The sequence below is a fragment of the Megascapheus bottae genome, chromosome 12 (genome assembly GCF_031878675.1).
Source record: "Megascapheus bottae isolate mThoBot1 chromosome 12, mThoBot2.hap1, whole genome shotgun sequence".
Classification (NCBI taxonomy): Eukaryota; Metazoa; Chordata; class Mammalia; order Rodentia; family Geomyidae; genus Megascapheus; species Megascapheus bottae.
Window position 1 is genome coordinate 13,877,212 of NC_143520.1, and position 18,041 is coordinate 13,895,252.

Below are 18,041 nucleotides of genomic sequence, written 5' to 3' on the forward strand. Positions count from 1 at the left end.
CCAAAAACTTCAAATGCTTCCTGTAAGCAAAGCATATAGTATTTTATTTTTCTATAATAAATGGAATTAAAGTGTGTTAAGTGTGTAAATATTTCAGAAAATGTATATTATGTGCCTGCTCTGGATACTGTTTTAATAAGTGTGGGGATGGACACCTTGAGAGAAAAACACTAGAGTCCCTGTCCTTGCAGACTTCAGAATGCAATGGGAGTGGTAGTAAGTTGTGTGGTTTGTTACAATGGAATAGGAGCCAAAGGAATAAAAATAGAGTGGGCAGAGCAGGAAAATGTAACTTTAGATGGCTTGGCTGTGACAGGCCTTTCTAAGAGGATTCATACAGCTCTGAAAAGGTAGAGGAGAGATCAGAGTGAATGAAAACAAGAATCGCTTTCTTCCTGCTACCTGTCCTCCTGTATTGTTCCATCTTTCCACAGAAGTTTTTAAGCTGTAATGCTTTCCTTCATACCTTTTCCTTCTCAGTTCAACACAAATATGCAAGTAAAGATACTGAGTGCATCACTTAAAAACATGAATGAATTTATTAATAGTTATACCTTTTGCAAGTTGCTTTATTGTCTTGAAAATCTCTTATTTTAGAGTGTAGATATTCCTGTTCATTTTTTAAAATTCTATCTATATTATCTTTAAGTAGTGTAGAAAGGGATATTTTCAACATGTTGATTTATGAGTACAAGATTTCTTGCTCACCATCGCCCTTCCATCCCTCATCCCTCCAAACCACACCCATCCCCACAATTTTCCTAGTGCCTGCTTCTTTTTAATTGCTGTATAATATTATGCGTATTCATTTGGGACTCACATATACAAGTATAAGATAGATGTTTGACTTGTGATTGCTTTGGTGGAAATGACTGTTTATTTTGAGTTTTCGTAGTTGCTGTCAATAACTATACCAACATATTCAGCTTCTGAGAATGTACCTTATCTTGAAACATCTTTACCATTACAAATGCTTATCTGAGTGAAATGATACATTTAGATGCCAGAAGAATAATATTTTGATGAGGTCTTCAAATAATACTTGACACGCATGTGAAATACAGTTTGCTCATTTTGTGCTAAGTTGCTAGAAACCTAGGGTAGTGTTTTATTCATATTATGTCTCCTTCACATCTAATAACATGAATTTCTGTACAGAGATGGAGCCATTAAACAAGTGCATAAAAGGTATAGACATTTACAAAGAAGCTAGAGTGGCAAAAAAGGATCATGAGATGCTATGTAATTGGAATAAAATTCAAAAAAGCAATTTTGGTTGTTACCATATTGAGATTGGTTAGAAGCCACAATAAAGGAGGTGTGTTTTAGGAATGCTTTGCTTGTGAGTCACTATGTGAACATCCTGAGATATCTCAAGTAGAATTTCCAGATGTGGGAGCACTGGTTGGAGGAAATAGGCAAATCCAGGAACCTCCTGAGATATCTCAAGTAGAATTTCCAGATGTGGGAGCATCGGTTGGAGGAAATAGGCAAATCCAGATGAGGCTATTCCTTAGAGAGACAATGGGAAGACACGGCTTATGTTGAGCCACATTGTGAAGTCTTCCTAAGTCCAAGAGCCTTTCCAGCATAACCTGGAAGGTGTCAGGTTACAGCATTTGTTTTGTGATTCATACCCAGGAATACTGGAAAATGGGTCCTGTGCTCCAATTCTGATATCTTATTTTTTTAGTAACGTGATAAATACTTATCCACATTAGTTACCTTACTCCAGTGGAAACCAAAGCTTTATAACAATAATATTTGTGATAAAGTTAATTAATTGAACAAATATTTATGTCTACCTGGAACTAGAAAAAATAGACAAAAATAGAGGATGTCCTAGACTCTAGAAGCTTCCATTTCTGTAGGGTTGAGGCAGGTTCATTTGTGAGGGTATGCTTTCTTAGGTACTTTTTTAAATATATATCTCCTGAGGAAGCTTGGAGTTTTTACTTACGGATGGCATTATTATAACTTTAGCCATACCTCTCATCTGGCAATTTGGTGGCTAACTGGAGATCGTGTCTAATGTTTTTCTCTGCCTGATCTGTCTTTGAACCAGTCGTCTTCCAAAGATCTCAGCCTTCTGAGTAGTTAGGATTATAGGCATGAGCTATTTGACTCCAGGCTTGTATATCTAAAACTGTTAGACTATCATTGCAATGTTGGAATTTTTGCATTTTTTTAGAATATTAAATATATATATATATATATATTTAGTAAGGTACCAATACTGGGCCTTAAATTCAGAACCTGGATGGTGCCCCATTATTTGAGCTACACCTCCACGTCTGCCTTTTTTTTTTTTTTTTTTTGTCGTTAATAGGAGATAGGAGCCTCTTGGACTTTCTTGTCTAGGCTAGCTTTTAACTGCAACCCTAAGATCTCAGCCTTCTAAGTAGTTAGAATAACAGATATGAGCCACTAGTGCCCAGCTAAGTAATTGGTTTTTTGATGCTATATATTAATTTCACTTTTCTTTAAATTTAGTTTCTTGTGCTTTTATTGTAACAGAGAAGGGCAGTCACTAGAGACCCTATTAATGTTCTCTGTTTAGCCACACCTTACTTAAATAGGAAAATGAATGATTCATCACTCTGCTTCCATATGGGAAGAAGGGAAAACTTTACATACAGAATGCCTACATGCACCCATTGATTTTAATGCCCAGGCAACTGTTTTTTTGTTTTGTTTTCTGAATTGGCTCACATGATTCTGACTCCAGAAACTAATAACTAGGAAAAGTATCGATATCTCTGAATCTAGAAGTGCAGAGAATAGTTTAGGAAGATGGTGTCAGAATTCCTTAAAGATTTCAGCTTTCTGCCTTTTAGAAACTTGGAAGGAAGAAAGGGTTTCATAAAACTTTTGAAAAAATGATTCTTCTGGTTTGGCTGAAGAGCAGCAGAGGCAACACAATAGCTATTGAAGATCTTTGTTCTCAAGGTTCATAAAGGTTAACCATAAAAGTCTTTGTTTTCTAATTCTACGATCCTTTCTGAAGAGAAATCCTATCTAGTGTGGATTTGCATTCAATTAATTCTACTGGAGATTAGATACAACATGAAGATTACACTAGGGAAGATGATTGCAATTGCTCCATCTTTTGTTTGTTTGCTTGATTTGAGATAGTTTTCTTCTATGTAGCCCAAGCTAGTCTTGAACTCATGGTCCTCCTGCCTCAGCCTTCTAGTGCCCCACGGTACCTGGCTGCATGATGGTTGTGTGCCACTAGGCTTTCCAAATTATTTTCAAATAAAAGATACATTTCCTACTAGTTCTGTCAAATTTCCTGTCAGTTCTGACAAAGATGTGTTCTGTATCAGTGAGCAGAGAAAGACAAAGACTGAATTTCTCCCTCTGAATGTATTTAGATTAGTGGGATCAGCACAGGCCACATTATCTTGATACCGTAGAGATGCTTCTGTCTAATAGGTGTTATTAGTAGAGTTGACTGAACTTGGGAGTAGCCTTGATGAAAGATTTATGTTCAAAAGTTATTTGGAAGTTAGACTTATAAACATTAGACTTATGTATTTCTGAAAGTAAGCTGATTGGAATAATTCTAGATTTTCATAAATAATGCAAAGGTGATACCACATGCCCATGAGCACCTCACTCCGTTTCTCCCAGTATTAACTTCTCATGTAGCCTTGGGGTATTTTTATCACAACTCAGGAACAAACATTGCTAAATTACTTTCAGCTAAACCCAGAATATCTTTTTCAAATTTTACTAATTTTCCCACTTCACATTCTGATTAAGATCTGTTTCCAGAGCTATGTCCAACATTAACTTACCATTTTTCTATCTAAACACTCATTCTCTCATATGATCACTTGTAGCAAACTGTTTAAATTTTCTTTTATTTTGCATTTAATACACTTAATATATACAGTTTCTTCAAAAATAAGGGTCCAATATCAAATAACAGTTAGATAGATGGAAATCACTTCTCATGTTCTGTATCACAACAAAGTAATTATAGCTCACAACACTCTATTTTATGAAGATGCAGAAGAGAAGAGTTGGAAGAGGCCAAAACTCAAAGAAGTAAGTGATAAGGAAATGTAAATGGTAATCACCCCAATTGATCACTCACTGCAGGCTATATACATGTGTTGAAATCATGCACTATAACCATTAGTTCATACAATTAATACATATCAGTCAAAATAGGACAAGATAACATTATGATATCTTAGTGTAGCAAATAATCTAGCTGTCATATATTCATAGCAACCACTCAGCAAAACAATAAGAGATTTACAGCTGTGTTGCTCTGCCTATCCTGTACAAAAAATATTAATCTCTTTTCAGTGGTTCAACAGTGATTTCCATTCTCTCTCATTAAGCTTCTGCCTAATCACAAAATATACTAGAATAGCCTCCTTTATACAGCCACTAGAAATCACTACAAATTTCTGTCTTCCTTCCAAAGCAAAGATGGTATTACTATTTGATGATATTAAAAAAACAAATAAAGTAGCTTATTCTCTGCAACCAAAATGAGCAGACAGCATCAGTACCCTAGATAATGTATTCCTTATAAGGAATCATTTTTTTCTCCATATATTTTTATTGTAATTAATAGAAGGGTTATATTATATTCACCAGATAGAAGGTGCATTACTTCACATACATTGATACCCTTTCTCATGTCTTGGTCCCCATTTCCCTCCCCCCAACCCCACCCCTCATTTTGTTTTCCTCCCCTCCCTATCCTATATTTAGGAACATTCTGCATTGCTCTAATGAAAGCAGAGGCTTATCCCTTTATTCATATACAGGGTAATACCTCTAAGCAAAGCTGCCAGTGTGTGGGTCATCTCATTGCCCAGTCCAGTTGACTAGATCTCTGTCTTAATCATGGAACAGGCACAAGCCACCTGGACAGGAGATGAGGTTTAAAGTTCCCTCCTTTAAGTAAATGCCAGTAAGATTTATCAGAATACCACTGTCTTTGCCTAGAGGTAGAATCTGTTGTCAGTACTGATGTAGCCTTTGTTTGTAACTGAAACCTTAATACAAATCATAGAATCAGCTTAATAGTAGGTCTTAGCTCTCTGGCTAGTTGCTTGTTCCAACATACTCATCCCCCCTTTGTTTATGATCCTTTTCAAACATTGAGCAGCATTTAAACACTTGATAGTGAACCTGTATACCTATGACCAAGGCCTTACTGTTATGCTTGTTGTATTACACAGGTAATCATCTATTCTCCCACCTCCACTTTCTGAACTTTCTGAGGCATTTCAAAGTAAATGTAGACATCAGGAACTATTTCTTCCCATTATTTCAGTACTAATATAGTTATTTTGGGGAGAACACAGTAAGAATTCTCTCTCTGTGTCTCTCTCTGTCTCTCCCTCCCTCTCTGTCTGTCTGTCTCTGTCTCTCTCTGTCTCTCTGTCTCTCTCTCTCTCTCTCTCTCTATATATATATATAGATAGATAGATAGATAGATAGATATAGTCAGTCATGGTACTTGAACTCGAACTCTGGTCTGGGTGCTATTTCTGAGCTCTTCATCTCAAGGCTAGTGCTCTACCACTTGAGCCACAGCTAATTCTGGTTCTCTGGTGGTTAACTGGAGATAGGAGTTTCATGGACTTTGGGCTTGTTTTCAACTGTGATCCTCAGATCTCTGTCTCCTGAATAGCTAAGATTATAGGCATGAGCCACCAGTGCCCTGCGAATTTTATATTCTTAAACTTTAGAAAACTCTTGTCACACAAAAAAATTCTGATCATTTTAAAACTGGTATTATATAAGAGTAGATTTTTTAAAAATATTTTTTATTTCATCTTTTAAATTTTGCTGTAGGACAGAGTTCACAAAAACAGAGCTTGAGGCAAGATCTATTTGAGTGTCTCTTTAGGGCCAGAATGCCAGCTCCAAGTGAAAAATGAAACCTATCATACAGCTTTCTTGTTTGGGAATTTTTTTGAAACTCACTTAACTTCATATTTTCAAATACAATGAATTACTATTCAAGAAAATAATTAAATGTTAGATTTTTTACTGACTCAACACTATTAGCTTCCTAACTTTGAATTAACAAAAGTAAGTTATTATCTGGTAGTGTATGCTTTTTGTCTTTATCTGAGTGTTTCTCCAAAGGCATATGGACTACCGTAGGGAACTTGTTAAAGATACTGCTCATCTCTATTTCCATGAAATTTTGAATCAGTACAGGTAAATCCCAGAGGGAATAGCACATTCCCTAGCTGATCCCCACTACAAATGCGCGGAAGCACTTGGCAGATATGTTGGGAATGTCTTCTGCTTTATGTCCTGAAAGTTATTGTCTCTGAGAATTGGGATGTCACATAACCGCAGTGACCCCGTATTTAATTCTGAATTCTTTGAGTGCTGTAACAGTGATTCTCTTAACAGATCTCGGTGAATGCCAGCAGTATCCCCAAGCAAATACAGTCCCTATCTGTGCACGACTCTCAGGTATGTTCTTCTGACAGTCATTCAACTTCACATTCTTTGTAGAAAGAACTTTAGAACACACCAGTATTTTAGACTGATAGGCAATTTCAAGGTAGTGCTTCCAAATTGGGATTGTAAGGTTTTTCTTATGAGGAAAAGCATTGTTAACAATGGTCATATTTCACAGTATGCCTAATCTTCAAAGGATAGATTCAATAGCAAGAATAGATTACCAGAACACTTCTGAAATTGCTGGTTATCTGGAAAATAAGGAAAGAAAGTGACTCACAAGTCTTCTATATTTCCACCACAACATATTGTGGTTAATTGATGTTTTACTTTTTGCTCCTGGCTGGATTCTTTCACAGTTCTTTTATCATTGAATTTTATGAGCCCATTCACCTGTACAACTTGCCTTGTAAAAATAATAGGCAATGTCTTGTGAAATATCTTTAATGCATAATTGCAAAAGGTATAGAATAGAGCACCATGAGTGATGTTGGACATTGAAGGATGCTCAATAACCCAGCAAAAGAACCACAGACAGAGAGCCACAGTGCAGATCTGCATTTGACTTTTTGTTATATCATTCCTAGGCAAGCCTTTTTCTTGCCAAGTGATTTTCTGTAAAGGATCATTAGCCTTACATTTTTCTAAATATATGTATTCCATTTCAATTTCTTTCTCTTTTACATGATCTATGTTTTATGAAACAGCTGTATATTGGAGAGCTGGTTAGAGAGAAGGGTTTCATGATTACCAAATGTCTACTTAAGGACTAATATCTGGTCTTTGGCTTTTGTTTTATAGCCGATGTCACAAAGGCTTGCAGAAATTAGTTTACAGCTCGCCATCATTATATTACTTTCCCAACAACCTTTCGAGGAAGGTATTACCCCTATTTTATAAATAGGAATATGGGTCCATGGTGGCATAACTGGAAGCACCAGGTCTTGACCTGAAATGTTTTTCCTATTTTTTTCTTTTTCGTACTCATAATAAGCAATGTTCCTCCTGTGGAAAGTGTTATGGAGGGGGAATAGGATTTTAGTCATTCACTGTTGGTAATCTGTACTTAAGGAAATAGGCCGTAAGTAAAGAAGATAAAGATATATAATCCACTGGACTTTGATTTAGTCTGCATCTTTGGGCTTAAGGTACACACTTTGTGCATCACCAAGGCCCAGCAAATAGCAATCTCTTTCATGGAGTCGATGGTACCAGTGTAAATGTCTACCCCTCCTTTAAGCCAGCTATTGTAAAATTAGTTGTTCACAGCACGTACCCCGAGACCAAGGCTCTGTAGGAGACATTGGTACTGGGAAATAAGGTGGGAATTCCTCAAGGAAAAGTGTTGTGAAAAGAAAATAAGGTTTGCAGGCATAGAGCTCAAGTTTTAAAATATTCAGAAAAGAGCTATAGGAATTGACAGATAAAGTGATTTCTATTCATTCATTTACCATAAAGTTTACAACACTATTGCTGCTTTGTTTTCAAAGGGCCAACCCAATGCTAGTGAAGACTACAGAGAAGCCTCTTGTGCCGTGAACCTTGTTTTGAGATTAAGGTAAATAGTACTGCTCTTCACTTTCTTATTATTTTTCCTATGCTGTGATATTCTGATCTCTCTCATCAACTTTACATAATGTTAATATAAAATAAAATTATTTGATTTCTCCCAAACAACTATCACATACCATATACCCCAAACTATCTGCACTCTTGAATGCTTTATGAAGAATATGAAAGAAACATACCCGATGAGTGTCTGAAGGCTCAATGTACTCTTCATTAAAGTTTCCCGCTCTCTTTCTTAGGTTTTCATTTCTTTCTTTTTTTTTTTTAAAAAAAAACAATGTTAAGATCACAGTAAGAGATTTTTAATGAGTTTCTTTCACACTTCAGCAGTCAGTCTCTGACAGAAATAAACCATGCTTGTACTACAACTTGCCTGTTCAGAACATTTTTCAGTGGCAGGTTTGATCAGCCACTGTGGAGAAATGACAGATACATTTTGAAAGAACTTTCAGTCTTGTAGGAAATGGATACAAATCTGGTACCTGACAGTTGATAGCCTAGCAAATGAAGGCTGGTTCTATTTTAAACTTATTTTTTTAACATAAAAGTCTATCTTTACAAGTATTCTTTGTTAAACATTTGGTGTCTCCAGAGAGAAGTGAATTGTTTAACCTTAATTGCAAGCAGCCTAATTATCCAGTTCAGTGAGGATACTATCATATATTTGCAGGTGTTTTAAAAGAAGTAGTATGTTCTTCTTCTTATAGTTATGTACATAAAACTTTGGTGGCTATTGGACACGTTCAAAGTTATGACTCTTAAGAGGAGTGTGCATTTTCAGACATTGTTTCCAGCTCTTCAGGTTATCACAGGCCATTATATTATCTTCACCATGAGTACCCCCTTACTTCTAATCTTCTAATTGTCATTTACAATTTGTAGTATATTTTCACATACACACACACACACACACACACACACACACACACACAGAACTTCATTGGAATCCTTGATGGGGCATAATTCAAAGTTACTTTCCTGCCCAGGAATGAAACTATTAGAAGACTTGATTTATTATTATTATTATTATTATTATTATTATTATTATTATTATTACTCGTGAATGCAACTATTACCAAGAAAAAGGTAGACTGTTATTTTGTAGTTTGTCTTTTGGAAGCAGATACGTAAATTATTTGTCGTTTGGTAAATTATTCATTCTACTAGTTACTATTTATGAGGAGTCCACTGCGTGCCAGCAGCTCTGTGCCAGGCCTAATCATTTATTCTTGTTATACATGGTGAACTAGATTAGGAAGGCTGCGTTAGAGTCCCACTGCACAGGGTTGGAAGTAACTTTTGTAGTCCGGGAATCTGGTCTCCCCCTTTATATATACAGAAATCTTTTTGTTTTAATTTTAATTTTTTAGTACTCCTGCTGGCAGTTTACCTAGCCTCTGTTCACAATTCAGCTCACTTTTTTTTTCAGGATTGCTCTTTTGGTATTGAATAGCTTTGTTGATTTTTCCTCTAATGAGGAAGAAATGCTCCTGTTCTGGGCTCCTATGGCTTTTCTTCTGTCTTTTGGAACAAAATTCAAGTTTCCTAGGTAAATTTTTCTTGGAGTATATGTCAAAACACATTTTGAGCCATACCACCAGATATTATTTTCCCCTAAAACAAAAAATTCCCTTATTTTCTGTGAGTCATTGTGTATTTGCAAAGGTTATTCTTTTCTGAGGCAAAATGATCTAAGTATCTGTACCTTGCTTCTTAAAATATAGATGCTCTGTTATTGGTGTTACCTTTAGCCTTGATTTTTATAGTATAGTTTTCATACTGTTCTTGCAATCCTGGCTGCTAATTCATGGGAATATTCAGCCTACATCTGCTTCAGTTTCTTTTTCTGTCATGCTTGTAGTTCCACAACTCTCTTATTCAAAAATTGGCTCCTTCCATTAAACCTGCAAGATGCTTTGTGAATGAATTGTTCTATAGCCCAATTAAAATGTTTACTATGCATCTATCTGTATACATCATGCCACACTTGCACACACATATTTTGGGGGTAACCATAAGAAATGTTTAGTGTATTGAATGTTCTAAGAAACTCTATGGGGAAGGAAATTTGCTTAACTTTGTTTAATCTGAATGCTGTCAGACTTAGCACTCATTTCTTGGAATTACATACTCCTTTTATTTTTTCCCTTTTGAATGTACTATTTACATTTGAATACAGAATTGCAGATGTAGTCTAAGTAGGCTAGAACACTGTAGTAAGGTTTCTGTTGTTGTTGTTTTCAGTTTATTGGTGCTGGTCCTGGGACCTGAATTTAGGGCCTGAGTACTGTCCTTGAACTTTTTTGATCCAGGGAAATGCTCTACCACATCAGCTGTAGCTCCACTTTTGGTTTTGGGTGGTTTACTGGAAATAAGAATCTTACAGACTTTTCCTGCTGGACTTGCTTCAAGCTGCAATCCTAAGAGCTAAGATTCTGAGTGGCTAGGATTATAGGTGTGAGCCACCAGCACCTGGTTAAGTTTTTGTATTGTTGTTTAATATTTTATTATTATTATTATTAATTTATTTATTTTGTAATTCACACTCTGTATTTCTCCTGAATAGACTCAAGTTTTCATTACCTTCTGACATATGTATATACACTAGTAACAAGATCAGCATGACTCCACAGCAAGGAAAATAGCTGAGTTCATTTTTTTCCCTTTGTTTTTCAAAGTTTAATATGGAACTGCAATTCGTACTTTTTTTTTTCCTCCTGCAGTCCTGGGGCTTGAACTTGGGGCCTGAGCCCTGTCCTTGGACTTTCTCAAGGCTAGAGTTCTATCACTTAAACCACAGCATCACTTCCAGCTTTTCTTTCTTTCTTTCTTTCTTTCTTTCTTTCTTTCTTTCTTTCTTTCTTTCTTTCTTTCTTTCTTTCTTCTTTCTCTTTCTTTCTTTCTTTCTCTCTTTCTTTCTCTCTCTCTTTCTTTTTTTTCTTTCTTTCTTTCTTTCTTTCTTTCTTTCTTTCTTTCTTTCTTTTTTTTTCTATGTATGTGGTACTGAAGATTCAAACCCAAGTTCGATGCATGTTAGGCAAGCATTCTACCTTATGTAATAATTTCTAGTTCTATCCATGCTGTTCCAAATGATAGACTTTTTTTTACAATAAGATAGTGTTGTGTATGAATATGCACTAAATTTTCTCTATCCATTTACTAGCTGATAGGCATGCAAGTTTTTTCTACTTTTTATCTATTGTGAATACTGCTATAATAAATGTAGGAGTACAGATGACTCATCTGAGTACTTACTTTATTTTCTTTGGATGAACACCCAGGAGAGGATTGCTGGATCATATGCTAGCTCTACATTTATTTTTTTGAGGAACCTTCACCCTGTTTTTCATAATGTTGGAGCTAATTTACATTTTCAAGCAACACCTGTTGATTCATAATTATTGGTATATTAGTGTGCTATAGATTGCATAGGTGAAACAAACAATAGCAAAGCATTTCCTTACAGTTCTGGAGGCTGGAAACTTGAGGTCAGGGTGCAGCAAGATTGGTTTCTGGGCCAGGTAGCCATCTTCTTGCTGTGCTCATATCCTAGAATGAGAGATCTGAGGGTAAGTTTTGGTGTCTCAGAGGTCTGACCTTCATGAAATAAATCATCTAAATCTGGTCAACTCTCAAAAAATCTATCTCTAAATACCACCCCCTGGAGACTAGGAATCAACATATGAACATGGGACCTGAGGAGGAGAGCACAAATTCAGTCCATATGCTCTTTTTTTTTAAATGTTTGTGAGCTATAGTTTTTTTGTGTTTGTGAACTCTTGAATTTCTTGTAATATATTTCAGAGTCACTTGGGGAAAGGGTGAATGCCGTTGTACTTCAGTTTGAGAAAAAGCCTTTAAAAGTTAAAAGTTGACTGATATTGTATTTTTGTCATCACTCTATCCTGAGGCAAATGCACATATTCATTCACCCCATAAATGGTATTGAGCACGCACTATGTATATGGCCCTGTTCTAGTTACTCTGGCAGCGATGGAAAACAGAAAAGACAGACTTCTTGTCTCCTTAATTGTAGAACCAAGTAAGGACAAACTTCAACACTCAAATTCCTTACATGACACTTCAAGTTCTCTAAAGGAAAATATATATTAAGAGGATAGAGTGAAGGGATGCCATTTTACAGTATTGTAGGTATAGTTATTTTCTATTAATGTGTGAATAATTATGAGGATGACTTACGGCAACACCCAGTTGTTATTCTATATAATCTGAAGGTCAGAATAATGGACACAGCTCGGCTGGGTTCTCTGTTCATTGTCTCACAAGACTGAACTCAAGGCCTATGGGCTAGAAATTAAAATCCTCTTTCATACTCATTTGGACTCTTGGAAAATTTCTTTTCAATTTTAGCCTGAGGTCTTCACAGCTTCTAGAGACCACTTCTCCACAGGTAGACCATAGCATGACTTTTTCTTTTATCCAGAGACTTCAGTCTTGAGGTTTTTTTTTTTACCTTATTAAGTCAGTCTTATCTAGGATAATCTCTTTTGATTAACTCAGAATCAATTACTTTGGAACTTCAGTTATACCTGCAAAATACCTGCACCTTCTCAGTGTACTAAAACTTAACTCTAGTGACAAACCATCTGTGTACAGGCCCCACTCATACTCCACAAGTGAGGATTAGACTGGCATATAGATGAAGGAGTTGGACTGCTAGGACAACACTGGGTTCTGCCTACCACAGAAAGCTTTTCTAAGTGAGGTAGTATATGAGGACAGGTTATTCAAGCAATGAAGTAGAGCAAATAGCAATTGCAAGGGTTCCATTCAGGAATTGTGTTATAAGCGACTATGAAAACAACTGGGAAATCTGTGGGTAAAGTGCTAGGTAGGGGGCTGAGGTCAGAGAGTTATTGTGGGTATCTAGTCACATAGAACTGTGATGGAAACATTGGATTTCATTGTTATGTGGTGGGAAACTGTAGGAGGCCTAGGAACTGAGGAGTGATATGATCTGAGATAAAGTTGACAAAGAACACTGCACTCATTTTGTGTGGAATAGACCACACAGAGACCATACTGGGTGGCAGCAAAAACTCATTGACAAATGACTGTAGTGATTAGCTGAGTGATAATATGCTTAGACCAGGGTGGTGACCAATGGAAGTGGTAAACAATTCATGAATTCTGGATTTGAGAGAAATAAACTTACAGATGACGCTCAAGGTTAGATGTTATTGATCGTGGATAGAATCAAGGGCTTCAATGTGGACATGTTACATTTGAGCTGTTTATTGGATAACAAAGAGATGTCAAGAAAACATTTGGACACATGGATTTATGTCTGGTCTAGAAATATAAATGTGAGAACTGTTGGTGCATACACTATTTAAAACTATGAGATGAGATGAATCCTCTAAGTCGTAGATGAAGGTAGAGCAAACCAGAGGGCTGGTGCCTTCTTAAAGGTGGTGCATATATAGGTAAGAATCCACAGACTGAAGGGAGATGCTGCTGAGGGAGAAAAGAGAGTGATTATCCTGTGAACCAGATGGAGGAGAGTGGAAAGCTACATCAAGTGCTGTTAATAGACCAAGTACATTGAGAACTGAGAGCTGACCATTTTATTTGTCCAAATGGAATACATTCTTGACCTTGGCAAGAACTGCTTCATGGAGCAAAAGCCTGATCAAACTGAATTCAAGACACAATGGCAAGAGAAAAATGGATATAGTTAACTTTTATTAGCCCAGAAAACTCTTGCTAGAAATTCTTGATAGAAGTGGTCAAAACTGGATGATAGAAACTCAAGAAGACTATTGAGTTAAAGGAGCATTTAAGTTATTGGAAAAAAGCCAGTAGAGAAGGAAAACTAGTATGAGAGAATGAGGATATTACAAGATGGATGCCCATAAGTCATTAAGCAGAGATATCATCCAGACATCTATTTGGATAGACTTAGGAGAATGGAAATTTCAGGGGTTGGGCAGTGTAGCCAACCATGAAAACAAGAGGAAGTAGACTCAGGTTAGAAGTGTTGGAGATGGATTTCAATAGTTTGTTTTCTCATATGAGTTAAGGAATGTTGTCATTTGAACCCAAGTAAGGTAAAGAAGGTATTAAAGATTTGGGGAAAGGAAAATAATTGTGTAGTAGAGTGGGATGTGGTAAAATGGACAGGATATACTAGGAATTACTTAAGGTTCATGATGATGAACTCTGTCTTTGAAATGGGTGTTGTCCCAATGCCCCAGACATAGGTGTACTGAGATTATAATTGAAATAGAAAATATAACAGTTCAAAGTATTCACACTGATTTTCAGTCTCAGTCTTAAACACTTCGATAATTCTGGGATGTAGAGTTGGCACGGAGATCACTTATGTGTAGGGTGAAGTCTCCATCCCTGTTCTCTCCACATCAGTACCCTCTTAGAGGTCCAGCTTCCTCTCCTAGAACATTTATAGCTTTAACCTCTCTGACTATCAGGGGCCTGCACTTCACTGTTGGTCTCTGCCCTATAATCTCTTTACACTTGCCTTCTCACTTGAAATTTACCATGGGTCATTTGTTCACCTCCTGAACCAGTCTATGTGACAGGAAGCTTGAAAGCTGTTTTCAACCTGCCCTTACCAGAGTCTGAACAACAACAAAAATGCATCCTTTACTGTAATGTTTTCCTTCTGCTCCATCACAGTACTTGAATTCTGGCTTAACTGTGTATACACAGATACACATATACATGCACACAGGCAAAAGTTTTGTGTGTGCATTTGCAAATATATCTACGTGTGCCCTCACTCTGTGAATCACTGGTCTACACTGTGTGTGGATAACAATGACCATGCTTGCCTTTCTTATCTCCTGAGGCTATTTGTGAATGACACTTATATTTGTTGTGTTCCAAAACTAGTGAGTAAGGGACCAGTTCAGCCAGACTTTTATCAGTCCTTACTAAATTCTGTGTGGGTAGCAGCCTGTACTATCCCTTGGAAAGCTCAATCTGACTTAAAAAAAAAAAACAAAACATTGTACAGACCTACTTGCTAGGAACATGGGTTCCTTCCTCTTTGCGAGCCTATCTGCCTCCTCTTGTTATCCTAGAAAACCCTTTATTCTGAGAGTACAAAATAGGAAACATTTACTTTCCCAAATAAATTGTGGCTCTGGGCAGTATATGTCTCCGTTATTCGCTTATCATAGACAAAAGACTAAGGAGACAAAAATATATTACTGCTTTTAAAACTAGCTTCTTAAAGGTAAGATTGGAAAAAAAATTTGTTCAAAACTCAGAGTTACTGTCAAGTACTATACACAGTTAGAAGGTAGATTTTTTTTTCTTCTTGCACTTTGCAAATGCTCTTTTGCCTATTGTGTGTATAGTAATATCATCTATGATGATAAAAGTGGGGCATCATAAAATAAGGTATGAAAAAAGGAAATATTCTTAAACATAGGAGGAAAATACCAATCAGACCACTTTCTGATTTGTATTCTGTCAGAAAACAGTAATATAAATTTTGCCTTGAATCAGACAGCATATACATATTTTGTTAATAGTTACATTTCACAAAACATGTGTTTTTTAGAATCAGGTCATTGCTTAGAAAAAAATGATAAGCCTATCAGTTACATTGCAAATTCCTTTGTGTTCAGTGTTGTTTATACTTGTGGAGCTGAACTGTATGGGTAGCGTTTACAGCTTTACTGATGGTACATCATATAAGCTTGTTCATAGTAAATATGCCTTGTTAATATGGTAGCAGTATCATATAGACCTTGAGGGACCATTTAAAGATCAACCTCATGGCTTTCTTTCTATAGGGTAAAATGGTCTTTAGAATCTTTTTCTTTTCTTTCTCTCTCTCTTTGTTTTTTTCAGAAAAGGGATTTGAACTCAGAGCCTCATATGTGGTATTCAGAGGCTCTACCATTTGAGTTATACCTCTTCCCTTTTTTGAGATAGGATCTTGATTTCTGCTCTGGATGGCCCAGACTTTGCTTGCTATATAGCTAGGACCACAGTATGTGCTTTCTCAGCTGCTGCTTATTGATTGAGATAGTTTCTCCTGGGTTCTTTTGTCATGCCATTTTGAAACATATTCCTCCCAACCTCTACCACCTGAGAAGCTACGGTTTTAGGTGTGAGTCATTGGGACTTGTCTTATTATTTTAATTTCTCTATGAAAAGATGCATTGTAAAGAATAGACATAATTCTCATTTCAGATAGAAAACTAAATCCATAAGAAACAGTGTTGATTGTTTTGGCATTAGTGTGCCAGAATTCCAACTCCACCTTATCATTATTCAAGTGGAGTTAGACTTCTTTACCTACTTTTGAGCCTGTAAAATAGACATAATTGCATAATTCTAAGCAGTTAATTGGGTGGCTGAGGGGCTTGGTAATTTTTCCCCCAAAAGGTTAAATAGTGCAGACATAGTGTTCTGTTGTGCAGTTCTTTTTTAGTGTTCTCCCCTCCCTCCTAAACAAACCGCTTATTTATTGCTTTCTTTGTGCAAGGTTTTGTTGGAAATCCAAAGGTGAATAAGACAAGATTTCTGTCCTCTCAAGAGCTTACAATGTAGGTGGAGAGATCACAGCCTGCACAAATGACTCTAATACAAAATAGAAAGTGATAAACAACAAAAATCCTGATAAAAAGAAACACTGTGTGGAGGTAAAGGAAAGTGAGGGCTTTTTGTATATAGACTGTCTTTGGTTTACTTGTTTCCATAGAAACCATTGCTTATGGTTTATAACAACCACATTTTGAGAAGAGTAATAAGTAGGGTGACACGGAAGGTCAGTGTCAGACTGTGGGCCTTGGGAAAGGACTTGAAGTCTTACATTATTTCTGACACGACCATGTTTGTTTTTCAATAGTGTTATGTATTATTATGTAAATGTGAGATTATTAGGACTAAAGTTCTTCAGTTTGAAAAATATTTGGCATTTTACTTAAGTTTTAGATGTTTCCTTGAGTTATTTCCTTTCCTTTGAGAATTTGGAGTCATTGTTGTACATCTTAGCTTTATTGTTAGTGAAGTCCTTCCAAAGGACAAAATACCTACAGTCTGCCATGGATCACATGGTATCACTGACATTTCACAGGGAAGGAGTTTAAGGTTCAAATTCATGTACCAAGTCATCCCAACTTGATAAAACTCATAAGAAGCAGAAATAGATCACCTTGAAATTGCAAGAAATATACATATACATATATATATTCTTTTTTTTGTCAATCGTGGGGCTTATACTCTGGGCCTGGACGCTGTCTCTGAACTCTTCAGCTGAAGGCTAGTGCTCTACCAGTTGAGCCACAGCACCATTTCCCAGAAATGTGTATACTTTTTAAGATTATTCATGTTTCTGTCTTCTCATTAACATTTTACATTCATATTGTTTTGACAATGTTTCCTGATAAACTCATCATTCAATATTTTGACAGGAATAACTGAAAATATTTTTTTCTTGAAAGAGAACCTAAAGATGATTGAAATAACAACCCATGATTGTTTTGTTAGGTAATTTTGAAAGCATTTTCACAACCCTTGCTTGATTTAATCTTTTCTTTGGTCCCACCTTTTCTGCCAATAGATGAGGAAGGAAGACCTGAGATGTGCGGTAGATTTCCTGAAGTATCATTATTTTGCATAGGTCAGCAGGCTGCTCATCTACCATTACTAGGTAAAATAGAGAATAGAGGGATGAAATAAGTATAGCTGACAGAGGGCAAGGTGGAGTTGGCCTTTTATATATACAAAATCCATGTGCCAATGAACATTCTAAAGGAGGAATTATATACAGAAAGATTTGGTAATGTAATGAGAGCAAAATAGAATAATAAATATCCATTGTGTAATAACACTGTTTTTTATTAATCCTGGAACAAGAAGACCATGAGTACATATATCAACAATAGAGAAGGCATAGGTGTTTAAATGCAATATTACTTCTTTATTTTCAAGCTATATATGATAACCTTACAAATTTAGAATGACAGAAAAAGAACAAGAAAGAAAATCATACTTCCATTACTCATTGTTTCCCTCTT

General features: G+C 36.2%; 1 protein-coding gene across 4 annotated transcripts in view; it reads left to right on the forward strand.

Annotated features, from left to right (window-relative positions):
- The window catches only part of Stk39 (serine/threonine kinase 39), a 262,474-nt gene that overhangs the window by 154,228 nt on the left and 90,205 nt on the right, over positions 1 to 18,041 (forward strand). For all 4 annotated transcript variants that reach the window (XM_090342707.1, XM_090342706.1, XM_090342705.1 and 1 more), the window contains exons 13-14: positions 6,403 to 6,465; positions 7,944 to 8,011. In XM_090342707.1, coding sequence (XP_090198833.1) covers positions 6,403 to 6,465; positions 7,944 to 8,011 — 131 coding nt within the window. The remainder of the gene's footprint in view (positions 1 to 6,402; positions 6,466 to 7,943; positions 8,012 to 18,041) is intronic.